Genomic DNA, 12,799 nt, shown 5'->3' with positions numbered 1-12,799 from the left:
TAACTGCTTTTCATGTATTTATATGCTACTCGGCTAGCTTTTGACAATTAACATTTCTCTGCGGGGCCTTTTAATACATTCACTAATTTCTGTTTCCTACTCGTCTGTGGTCAGTACGGCAACATGTCTTATGGGAAATCGAAGTTTGCCTTTACCTATTGTTCAGTTTTGTCATAGATAAGTCACTCATCCATTTGTATTAAGAAAGAATTTACGACATACTATGCTAAGAATTTCCCATCTCATTCTACCTGCTTTTATTATCGTAAATGGAAAAATCTGGAAGAGAAGGAATAATAATGCTAACCCCGCGTAATAAACTTTATTATCGATCCGCGAAATCAATCACGTGTGTCGATCACGAAATCTATTGTAGATATTGAAGCGGACGTCAGTCAAGCTTCGATTGATAGAATGAATTTTTGCAGCATAAAATACCGTAAATTTCAATCGAAACATTCACGAACACAGATGAGACAAGACAGAAAATGTTCCATTGGGTAATAAATTTGTTTTTAAGATCCCGAGCACAAACCAGGAGAAGAAAGTATATTGTGTTTTTGCAGTTTCTTTTACGTCTTTATTACATAAATGATGAACCCTTGGAGAGGAAAAAAAAGTTGTAAAAATAAATCTTATTTTTCCTCTACATGAGGTTTTAATGTTTTTTAAACCTGAAGATTTTTTAAGAGCATAATAGGACATAACATTATTAATACTTTTCGTGCTTGCATGACTATGTTGTATTTTAATGATGTATAATTCATCAAAAGTTCATATGGTATATCTTTAATATATTTTGTGTAAAAGATTCTAATAAACAAATATCTCTTTATATATGATTATAAGTTATAACGCTAGCGGATTGGATAGTTGGCTTTAATGAGTTTCCAGTCCGCTAACGTCAGAAATAATTTTTGTACCAGCCACACCATGCCTCATCCATGTAAGTTCTCGAGTGTTTAGCTGCAGATGAAACCTGCCTGGATATACGCGATTATTTCTTTTACTTTTTTCTTGAAAAAAGTAATGGGATTTAGAAAAAAAAATGGCCTGGTGTGGCAGGCCGGTAACTCGGCTATTGGAAACAAAAATAAAATTTAATAAAATTGATTGGACCTTTTCAATTTGAATGACTTTGCGTCTGCTCTATATTTTTGCAGATTTTTGGGTCCAAGGCAGACCTGCAGCTACACACTCAGATTCATATGCGCAATGCCAAACCGTACAAGTGCTCCCAATGCTCCAAGACTTTCGCCAACTCGTCGTACCTGTCTCAGCACACCCGCATCCATCTCGGCATCAAGCCTTACCGCTGCGAGATCTGCCATCGCAAGTTCACCCAGCTTTCTCACCTGCAGCAGCACATCCGGACACATACGGGAGATAAACCTTACAAGTGTCGCTACCCGAATTGCAACAAAGCCTTCTCTCAGCTCTCCAATCTACAGTCTCACTCGCGCTGTCATCAAACGGACAAGCCCTATAAGTGCAACAGCTGTTACAAGTGCTTCACAGAGGAAGCCGCTCTTCTCGAGCATATACCTAAGCACAAGGAATCTAAACATCTCAAAACTCACATCTGCCAGTTCTGCGGCAAGTCTTACACCCAAGAAACCTACCTCGCAAAACATATGCAAAAGCACTCCGATCGAATTGACAAGCACGGCGGCATGATGAACTCTTTGGTTCTCGGACCAGCTATGGCCTCCGTTCAACAGTTCCAACCCGATGTACTCTGGCAGAAAGCCATCCATGCCAAAGTAGTGGAGAATGTTTCCAGCCTCGGGGACGAATCTGGAGGTCCCAATTCTTCCGTGGCGGCCATGGCAGCCGTTGTAGCATCTTCCCAGAGACGCAGCGTTATGGACACGAGCTTACAATCCCATCTGATGGACCCTTCCAGACTAGGACAGCATGTAGACAGCGAGCAAGAAAATCGGATGAACAGCAACAATAACCAAAGTTGCGACCGTTCCGGTGACCACAACGACCTCATGCCTACTAGTCAGGGACTTTATGATTCTCAGCCGTCGATGACGATTGCCAATAACAACAACAGCAGTGTCAAGTCTTCGTCAGCTTTTACACCAATACAAACGAGTCTTCTGCCGATCTCTTCAGGTGGTAACCAACTCAACATCTCGGGGACTTCTTCTGGCAGGACATACTTCCCTTATGCTGACTCTATAAACTTCAAGAACTCTCACACGCCTGAAGTCAAGTCCGTGCATGCCTCATTTCCGAATCAGCTCATTTCTCTGAGGCAAATCAGGAGTTATGCATCAATGCCTGGAATTTCAGGAGTGGATCACCCGATTAGTTTGAAAGGGAAAGGACCTAATTAATTTTTGTTTTGTATTTTTCCCAGTGCTCGATCTCGGCGCCTGCAGCTGGCCGCCTCACCTCATAAGCTGGCTCAAATACTTTGTTTCATAAGGTGATGTGTATGTTCTTTGTAACGGGCCGGCCAGAAAATTAAAAAAGATGTGCTACCAGCTATTTTTACAATTCATAGCTCAAATTCCAGGAATGTAGCTCAGTTATTAAATAGTAAGAGGTGCAATATGTTGGGAATGATTCATGATATGTTCTGAAGAAACGAGATGCGAATGAGTTTAATGTGTATTGTCATGGAATATTTTAGGATTATGAGCTTCAGCTCTGTGCTCATTAAATAGTTTAGACATATAGTAAATGTGACGTTTCACACTTTCGTTCTCATCAGTGTTTTCCAAACGTGTGTTTCTTTACGCATATCTCGGAGCTTTTTTACTGAAGTTAGTCATACCTAATGCTTTTTACATCCCGAAAGCATCTTGGGGATTTTAATTGCGATTGAGCTTTTAAAAAGGAAATGATAATAAAAAAATACTAAGTAGTTTTATTTGACTATAAAAAGTGGTGGGAAAGGTACGTAAAGCTTTTGTAGAAATCGATAGAGAATTTTAAAATACTAAAAGCAAAATCATAATTAAAAGTGGTTCAACCAGATAAAAATTTAAATTTCAGTTATTTACTCATATACGTGATACAAAATATTTAAAGCATTTAACTACATTTTTAAATGAAAAGAACTAAGCTGAAATGTGGGTATAGTATTTTATAAGAGTTACTTTTATACACTTTTCAGTAATTTAGACACAGTAAAGGTATTAAGCCGAAATTATTTATAAAGCAAATTTGAGCTTGTCAACTGGTCTAATTCATATTTCAACAAAAAATATACGAGTAAATTAGGTTAAATTAGGTTATCATATTTACTTATTCAAAGAGAGTTATCTGCTCTAGGAAGAGTGCCTTTTAGAGAACTCTCTAAGGGGAACAGACTGCTATTTACGAAACTTTATTTATAACAATCTTAATATTTTATTTTTGTTAAAGAAAATGCATAACAATATAAAAGTATATCACATCGTATCATATATTCTACATAATGGTTTGGGAAACACTGTTTAACCAAATTATGAAACACATACTTAACGCATGAAGACGAATATCTTGATCGGGAATTAATATTGCCGAAGTTTCGCTAACTCAGACCTAATTGATAAAGGATGAAAAGAGGAAGGTAAGTTTTTCGGTATTTATTCCAAAATGCGAGTGTTGTTTGTGTAAATATTATATTTTAAACATTTCATTCTTGTATATATACATACGATTAATTGTTGAATGAATGGAATAATTAGTACCTTTCAGTCTCAGGCAAATGGATTATTATAACCAGCGTACATCCTCAAACATATACTGCTATACATGGTTTCATGTGTCATATTTTGAATAAAACTATGCATTTGTATGAAAATCAGGAAATAATGTTCAGGGCATATTAATCTAGCTTTCGTGAAGTGTGATAATACTTTATCTAATCGGGTGAATGTCAGGTTAAACATACTACCTTCTAAAGCATATGCTTACATAGTTCATTTTCAGGGACATGATGTATGTGGACAGAATGGTATTTCCATTATAAGCCCTGTATGTATCCAAAACTAAGGCAGTTAACGGAAGGATAATGAGGAAATATTTTCTCTTCTCATTGGCTGTTAAGCATTGGCCGATGTTAGCATTTGAAAGACAAGTGCACGAGGGAAGCAGTATCAGTAGCTCAGGGTCGAGATCTCAGGAGCCTGGGTCTAACCATAGTACAATAAAGTTCAAATTTAGTTTTATTTTTTGTTTTAAGCAGCATACAGCGTGATATAGTACTAAGTTATTAAATGCATACATCACATATATGAAAAGGACAACAGTAAAAAACCTCATGACTTTTATGTGAAAAATTTCAGCATAGTACAAATACAGTTTTAGGACGCACAAGTTTTGGAACAGAACAGTGCGACAGGGCATAAGCTCTACACGAATAAACACAATCCTTTTTGCAATCTCCATGCCTTTGTTCTTTATGTATTTTAAGTAATAAAATGTTTTATAAATCTGATGTTTTATCTTTTGTCTTTGAGTTGTTTACTGTATGATATTTAATCATTTATTAATTGATCAGATTCAAGCTAATTTCAATAGCTTGATAGCAGGCTAATTTCAATATCTTGGTCAAGCTACTTTAGCAATAATTTCAGATGCCTCAAATATTTTCAATCCAAATTAATACCAAGTTGAGAAAGAAAGTTCATCAATTGTTAATTCTCATATTACTGAGAATGTTTTACATTTAGTATGTCTTACAACCTTTTAAAGTTGAAAATGGTTTAGTATTACAAACATATATAATTGAAAATGTTTTCTTTGGAACTAGGTAAAACTATATCCTTAATCATTTAAACAAAATAATTCAGTTACAGAAACCAAAGTAACTAAATAAAGTTTTAAGAAGTTTTTATGAATGCTTACTTTAAGTACATTTTCTTTTTAAATCAACTGTTATAAAATTGAATTATCCGAAACAGCTGGGATCATATTGGGATATTCGAAATCGCTATATTGTGTAGTATCCCTATCAGGATATTAGTTAAAAAATCATTTTCTTTCAGTAAAACCAAAATGCAAAACTTTATTTTTTTGTAAAATTATGAAATTATTTTTTGTTTCTCTAAACACAGAATCTGTTTAAACTACAATTAAAGAAATTAACTTAAATTTTGCCCTAAAATGAAAAAAAATCTCTTTTTTTTATTTTCGAGAAAGTAAAATAATAAAATGATTAAATCAGTAATGTAATAAATTCATCATTTTAAAAAATATGTTGTAAAATAATCATCATTTTAAAAAATATGTTGTAAAATATTTTTTGTTTGTTTAAGAAAAACTCTTAACTAACTAAACAATATCAGCATTTCTTTGGACTAGGCACATATGATTCGGAAAATTGGAATGCCGGATATCTAATATCCGAATGATTATAACTATGCTCTACATTTTCACAATTTCGAAGAATTTTTCAAATGCACTGGAATTTAATAAATATATTCAGTACTACTAATTTTCTTAATAGCCATGGCAGTCTGTTTGATTCATTTTACAATTTGTAGAAAAATTTAATCTCTTCATCTGAGATTAAATATTTAAATTGCCGGTGTTCTCTGTTATATTGTACTTAGTAGTTACTAAAATTAATGAAAGTATTTATTAATCATTTACAGAGTTATTTACATTAATACGTATTTAAAAGTAGTCTGAATGGAAATATTTAATTCCAGTATTTCATTTAATTATTCCTCTAGGTAATTTTAAATTATACTTTAGGAGCTAATGCAAATATTACAAGCCGATTAATACAGTGTTTATCATTATTTCTGGAAATCATAAAGCTTTTCATCAGCTTTTCCATAGTTTCTGTCTTTCAAAATTCTTGCTTCTTCGCACATTTCTTTAAATTAGAAAATAGGTGATAATCCAAGAGTAATCAAAAGACTAAAAAAGTGCTTAAAAGTTTCCATTCAAAGTATGTGAATTTGGTCACGCGAATTGCACAATACACTGCATTATCATATAGGAAAAGTGCAGCTTTTCAATTCGCTAGGTAAATGTAAATTTATGCAATAGTGTTTCATGAATCTGCCATAATGGGCATATTGGTAATAGTGGTCTGCTCAGATGGTAATGTTTGGTGAAAATTGTAGCTTAGTCCACCATACTCATGGGGAAGTATTGTGCTGCTTAATGCTGAGCATTCAATTCTCTGGTACAGCGTCATTAAACGATAACTAGATTGCTGTACAAGATTAATTTTAAATACCTAACAGTGTACAAGTGATCCAATTTCGCAACAGGAAGCAATCGTGAGTAAATAATCAGCTAAGCCTGCTTCTTAGTAAAAATCATTTCGTAATTTGTTGACTGATAGCAAAGCGCGCAAGGGCTATATGCAGATTTGTCTTCATACAGGACGTTACATTTGTGAAAGACCACGAAAGCATCATGCAAGCAGTCCGTTAGTTGAAACTGAAGCCGGAATCAACTATCAATGTTCAGCTGTCTTACCTACTAAGTCTACCGCATATGATCCCATTTCATGGGGTATCCATGTTCTGAACTATGTGCTGTTTTATGTTTATTAAACTTGTTATCTTATTATTTTACCTTTATTGTAAATTGATTTTTCGTGGGCTACCACGAGAATGCTTTGAGACTCCAAAAGATGGTGAATTATGCCTGGGCAGGACGAGGCCAGAGGAAAATCTGGTTGAGCTCCGAAGCGGTTCTGACATGCAAATCGGTTGTCAGATCCGGGCCTAGAGGTGAAAACTAATTGAAACATGTAGTAGCTGGTTCTCTTCAAAGTTTCCCTCAAGACAGGTGACAGGTGACATCAGGGCCGGACACCCGGACGGCTTACAATGACTACTCGGGTGCTGTCCGAACCCTGCAACTATCTATAATGCGACACACTAATACTACAAAATGCGACACACTAATACTACAAAATGCAACACACTAATACTACAAAATGCGACACACTAATACTACAATATACTACAAAATGCGACACACTAATATTACAATATACTACAAAATGCGACACACTAATATATAGACTAATATACGTTGACACTAATACGTGAGTACGATATGCACATAAAACACATTAATAAAATTATTCTATTATTTTACAGTAACTTACACATGATTACGATACACTGATATATGTAGACACTTACACTAAGGTACGTAGACACACTATATTACGATACGATATGTATAAAATTAAGTATTGGTACACATAGATACTGCGTAAGTTCGACATATTTTGAATTTGTGTGAATATTAATAATACACTATACTGCTACAGGTGTTACTCTGTATGTACTTATATCTTGAAACATGACAACATGATGCTATAGTACATTTATAGACACAATACACCAGTGACACGATACGTCAATGTACATAATGCTGTACGGTAAGATACTGTACACTAAAAGATAGACACAATACGCCAATGCACATAAATGCGACACACTAATATACTATACACCAGTATTATATACACTAATATATTATACACCAGTATGCTATACAATAATTCACTAATATACTATACACTAAAAGATAGACACAATACTCCAATGCGCATAAATGCGACAGACTAATATACTCTACAAATGCGACACACTAACAAACTATACGCTAATACACGATACACTAAAATATAGACACAATACACTAATGCACATTAATGCGTCACACTAATATACTTTACACTTATATACCTTGACACTAATACGTAAGTACCATGTACACAAAAATACACGTGGAGAAGATTATACAACTATTCAATTATACTACTGTAACATACACCTGGATACAATACACTGATAATACGTGAATACAATACACGTAAATAAGATGAAACAATTATTCAATTATACTACTGTTACATACATGTGAATACAATACATTGAAATATGCAGGCACATACGCATATTAAAACACTAAATACTACGTGGATTCGACATATTATGAAGTGCACATTAATGTGAGTATTTAACACATGACTGGCTACAGGGGTTAAGCCTGTATGTGCTTAAATCTTAAAACTTGACAACATGATATTAGAAATTTACACTTTGCCTGGTAGAGATGTACATAAGAAACAGACGGACATAAAGTTGTAAAACAATTCTACACTGCACTATATACTTGTCTATGCATTATTCTTTTGGTGCGTGCACGATGGGTGGTACAGTGCATGCTGAGGTACGTTGTAAATGCGTTTGTGGCACGTTGAGCATACATGCTAGCAAGGTACACACTTTCACACGTATGTTACGGAAACTGGCATGGCACCTATGCAGGGTTGCAGAGCTTCTGCCCCAGTACTTCTAAGTGATCCATAATCTTTTTGATTTTGTTCACAAGTCGTGGTTGTTTTAGCACGAATCTTTTAAAGACCACCACATCATTCGACGGTAGTTTAATGTGCCATTGTGTGGTGAGTTGACACTCCGTCACGTAGTGGTCAGGGGACGCGACTTTTCTGCAGACACATAGGTCTCTGGAGGTTATATTTCTCTCTGCGAAGTAGGTCGGGAACGGCCCATGTCCTATGATAAATCTTGTTAAAAAGGGCGCAGATATGAGTCGTTCCGTGTCCACTTTTCGTATGAATTCGAAAGTTCGCCGACTCTGTGGCGACATATTCCATTCCTGCTGCCGCTGCGATAGAGCTGACTGCCAAGTCTGCCGCTTGAGAAGTAACTTTGATAAAGGTGGGTTTATTTGCACCGCATCCTGATCCTGTGCTGCCTCTTTTGCCAGGGTATCTGCGCGTTCGTTGCCCTGGGCACCAACGTGCGCTTTTACCCAAGAGATTCCAATTTTTTTTTGGACTGAACTCGTATTTCTTAGTGTCTCCTGAATTTGGGACACGAGTGCGACAGCTGGCTTTCCTTGCTCAGTCTTGCCCGATAAAAGCAAATGGGCCGAAATGACGCACAACGTTGTTTCTATTATTACCGCAAACTGCGGAATTATTTACTGTTATTACACGGGTTGTATAGCGGTCGGGCTGAAGACCTAATAAAAAGGTTTATTTTAAACATTCTTCGAGTTGGATTACTTCACTTAGAGGCTAAGACAGGGCGATAGGTCGCCTGACTGTCTTCGCAGAGCCAGAAATTACCATTTAAAGTAGTTAGTATCCATACAACTTTACCCGAGCAAATCAGTTTAAAGGAATTGTTTTGCCATTGACATATTGGAGTACAATATTTGGTTTTGAGTATTAGTTCCCCCATAATCTATAAAAATAGTTGTGATTCACATAGCGTTTCTTCAAACAAATCGTCAAGAAACAAAACAAAAACGGTACTTAGGTATTATCCCATCGACCATGAAACCATCGTTGACAAGCAGCGAGATTTAGCGCCAGTTATGGATAAGCATGAAATAAGAAAACACTGCGTTTTCATCTTATGTAATTCCGATAGATTTTGGATAAGCCTAGTTTCATTTTAATGAACAAGAATATAAATTAACTATTATTGCTGTATTTTTTCATGCATTTTAAAAAAAATATAAACATTTCAAACTTGTCTTCTAAGCAGCAAACAAGTGGATTATTTTCAAAGTTATCTGTCTCTTCCGCCAAAAAAGGCGAAAATCGACAGCATATGGTCAATATTGACAGTGTTTGTAAATGGCCAAAAAAAAAATCAAAATGTTACATGCGAGAAGTTTGTACTCATGGAATTCTAAACAGAGCTTCCGGTAAAATCTAGAAGCGAACAAAAAACTGGAAATTGGCAAAAGCCTTTTTACAAAGCGCAAAATCCTAGTATTTCGAATACTGATTGCTTATTAAATGAAGAAGCGTCAGGTCTTTCATTAATCACGCAGGAACGAACGACTGGCGTAACTTTGGCAGGATCTTCGCAAACTTGCATGGTTCGAAGGTAGCCAACTTTCGCGGTCAACAGAATATTTATGTAACCAAAAAACTTTAAATCACATTTGAGCATTAGCAAACATTTCCGAAAATTTGCCATGGGCGTTAGTTCTCTTATTTTCTACTTTAGAATGCATTTTGTTTTCATTATCACTAAAATTCTTATAGTCTTTCGGCCTGTCAGCGGTCGAGCGGTAAAGTTCCTGAACTGTGGTAATTCGGACCAGGGTTCGATTCCAGGCGTATATTTATTTGTTATTTGGGCCTCATTTTATAAATTTTTAAAATAAATATGATGGAGTGAAGGACTGTTCTAACAGCTGACTTTTACAAAATAATCCAGAAGCAAGCAGTGATAAAACAATAATTAAGCAGACGCAAACAATGATAAAATTAATTGGGTCAGATCTCGAGTTCTAAATTCAGTCTTAAAACTTTGCCGACATACTGTGTGCATAAAATTCTGAATTAAAATACCAATGAATGTGAAGTAAACAGACTTATTTATTCAGCATTATTTGTCATTTCTACAATGTGTATACATAAAAATTAGACAAGCATCCTTGTCTTATCAATACAGAAATCCTGCAGATGAAAATAAGAGAGGTTGTGTTTGAATAATCTTTTAACTTTCACCATGGAATGTTTACGTATTATTATTTCACCGGAATAAGAATGTGCAACGACAGAGATATAATTGTTTAAACAGATTTTCAGCAATCCTCTGTTTCCTCAGAAATTCAAATTTAACTTAAACGCTTATTGGATTTTCTGATGAAATTTCTATTAAATTGACTTTTTGAATTTTCTATTGAATTCTGGAAGCATCGAATGATGGAAGTAACCAAATGACAGTTGCGATGAGAAGGTAAGTATGTAAAACTAATAACAGATTAATAGGTTAAATTTAGAATATTTTGTTAAAAATTCGAACATTTAAATACTAATGCCATAAAGAACGAATGCCAAATAATATACTCCATGGAGCTTAACTTCTGTGTAATTAAATTTCCAAAGAATTCTCAAAATGGTTTCTCATGCGATATATTATTTTACGAGTAATACGCATGTTATTTTCAATTTTTGTCTCAGTTATTAAGCAAGTTAGGCCTAAATTTCAGATATTCATATTCAAACAAACAATGATAGTCAATAAATTATTGACATTAAAATTTGCTTCAGAAGGTATTCATGTAGATATGTAATCACTAACACATATACACCAGTTTTAAGCTGTTGAATTAAAATTTACTTTTCAGAATTCAGTCTTTCGAATTAATGAAAGGAATCAAAGTGAATTCAGTGATTTGGTAAGTATAATCGGAAATTTACCTGTTTGTAGATGGGTCATTTCAGGATTTGATGCGTCAGTTTCTCTCATAGGAGTTCTTTCTATCCACCATCCGAAACAAGTAAATAACTTATGTGTGTTCTGATGTGAAATGTCGTGAATGCCCCATTTTCGAATCGTGATCTTGGGGTTAATGGCCTAATTACACCAAACACGATGTCACCACATCTTAAACTTATGATTCACTGCATACTCCATAGAGGTAGCATGCTGATACTATTTCCAGTCTCCTTCTTCTATGTGATCTACGAAGTAAATAACTTAGACATAGATTTTATTACTAATACATTTTAATTCAGTAAAGGGTCCTAGAAGGATGTAATCAGTTTTAAATGGTCATAAAACTATTAATATTTTTGCGAGGCATGGTTCATTGATATCTATATAAAAATCATTCTAGATAAGCATGAAGAAACTATTTATTTTAAATATTAACGGCAAACAGCACAATAAACAGAACACCAGAGAAGAACCCCTGACCTGGATCTAGTTATTTGCCGCACAGGGAGTTGCGTCCCTACTCTGGAGACTGTCCAAGGAGGCGCGGCCCCCGTGGTTCCCCTTTGGCTGCTACGAAGCATAGGACCGAAGAATTCTATGGCGGATTAAAGAACGAAGATTTTTTTTTACCTTGGGCACCACTCCGGGATCATCGAATATTCAAGAAGGTGGCCCATACTTAACAGACTGCATGAGAGCAGACCCGAAAAGACAGCCACATATCGTAGGATGTAACAACCCCACAACCAAGGAACAAACAAGACAGTACCAATACGGTCCCTGCAAAATCTGAACCAACCCTGAATAAACGGAGGTTCTTGTCCTGTGAAGAGTGATTATATACCGTCGTGGTTGAGACTGCCTAAGTACAGATCCTAGTCAGTATTTCCCAGGAATTCTCCTTAGTCAACGAGCACAAAAAACAGCTGGAAATATCTCAAGTAGAACGTGGATATCAAGCAGTTTTTCTTTAGCGCACGAGGAGTATCGTCCATTCCCCAAATCACTCGCAGAGTAAGCTCTGAATCGAAATTCAGCTAACCCTTATACCTGGTAGTTGATTGAATTCCTTAGTTTTCTGACTTCACCGACACAGCAGCTGGTCTTCTTGGAGATGGTACTTATCAGCCTGTTTAAATCTTGACAATGATTCTAATTTTATTCCACATTCAGATAAACAGAGCTGTCTTTATAGCAAAGGGCAACGAAGGTACAATGTTAAGGAGTTAAATTCAGCCGTGCGGGCTAAAGCAGTCTGCTTTGATTGTATTGTATTGCTTTCAGTAGTATTTGCTTTGTAAGCTGAAGGGTGCAGTGCATATGCTTTTCTTTTGGTTTTGCTTTAAAAATAAAGTTATCTTTTTGTGGACTCTCGAAACACTATACTACTGCAAACATACTCATTTGAAAACAGATGCATGGCTATAAACTATGACACATATACAAATACTATAATACTGTGTAATATATAATACAATTCATAACATAAGCACTTAAAAATATTGGTGCAGTACCAAAATGCCGGTGCACCAGTACAAGTGCATACATATAGCAGTGTGATACAATTATAATATTAGTACAATATTATAAGAGACTATTAT

General features: G+C 35.3%; 1 protein-coding gene across 14 annotated transcripts in view; it reads left to right on the top strand.

Annotated features, from left to right (window-relative positions):
* LOC118191624 (exocyst complex component 4-like) overlaps positions 1–12,799 on the top strand; it is a 785,372-nt gene that overhangs the window by 527,070 nt on the left and 245,503 nt on the right. Inside the window, exon 3 of one of the 14 annotated variants that reach the window (XM_085821097.1) lies at positions 1,164–4,441. The exons of the other annotated variants lie outside the window; for them this stretch is intronic. Within the exon in view, the coding sequence (XP_085677223.1) occupies positions 1,164–2,348 (1,185 nt within the window). The 3' untranslated portion in view covers positions 2,349–4,441. Of the gene's footprint in view, positions 1–1,163; positions 4,442–12,799 lie in introns of those variants that run through there. 14 annotated transcript variants of the gene reach the window in all.

Source organism: Stegodyphus dumicola, chromosome 7, assembly GCF_044657685.1.
Source record: "Stegodyphus dumicola isolate Sdum_Otavi_A_Nest chromosome 7, ASM4465768v1".
NCBI classification, from domain to species: Eukaryota; Metazoa; Arthropoda; class Arachnida; order Araneae; family Eresidae; genus Stegodyphus; species Stegodyphus dumicola.
The sequence above is the reverse complement of the archived record's forward strand: the minus strand, read 5'-3'. Positions and strand labels throughout refer to the sequence as shown.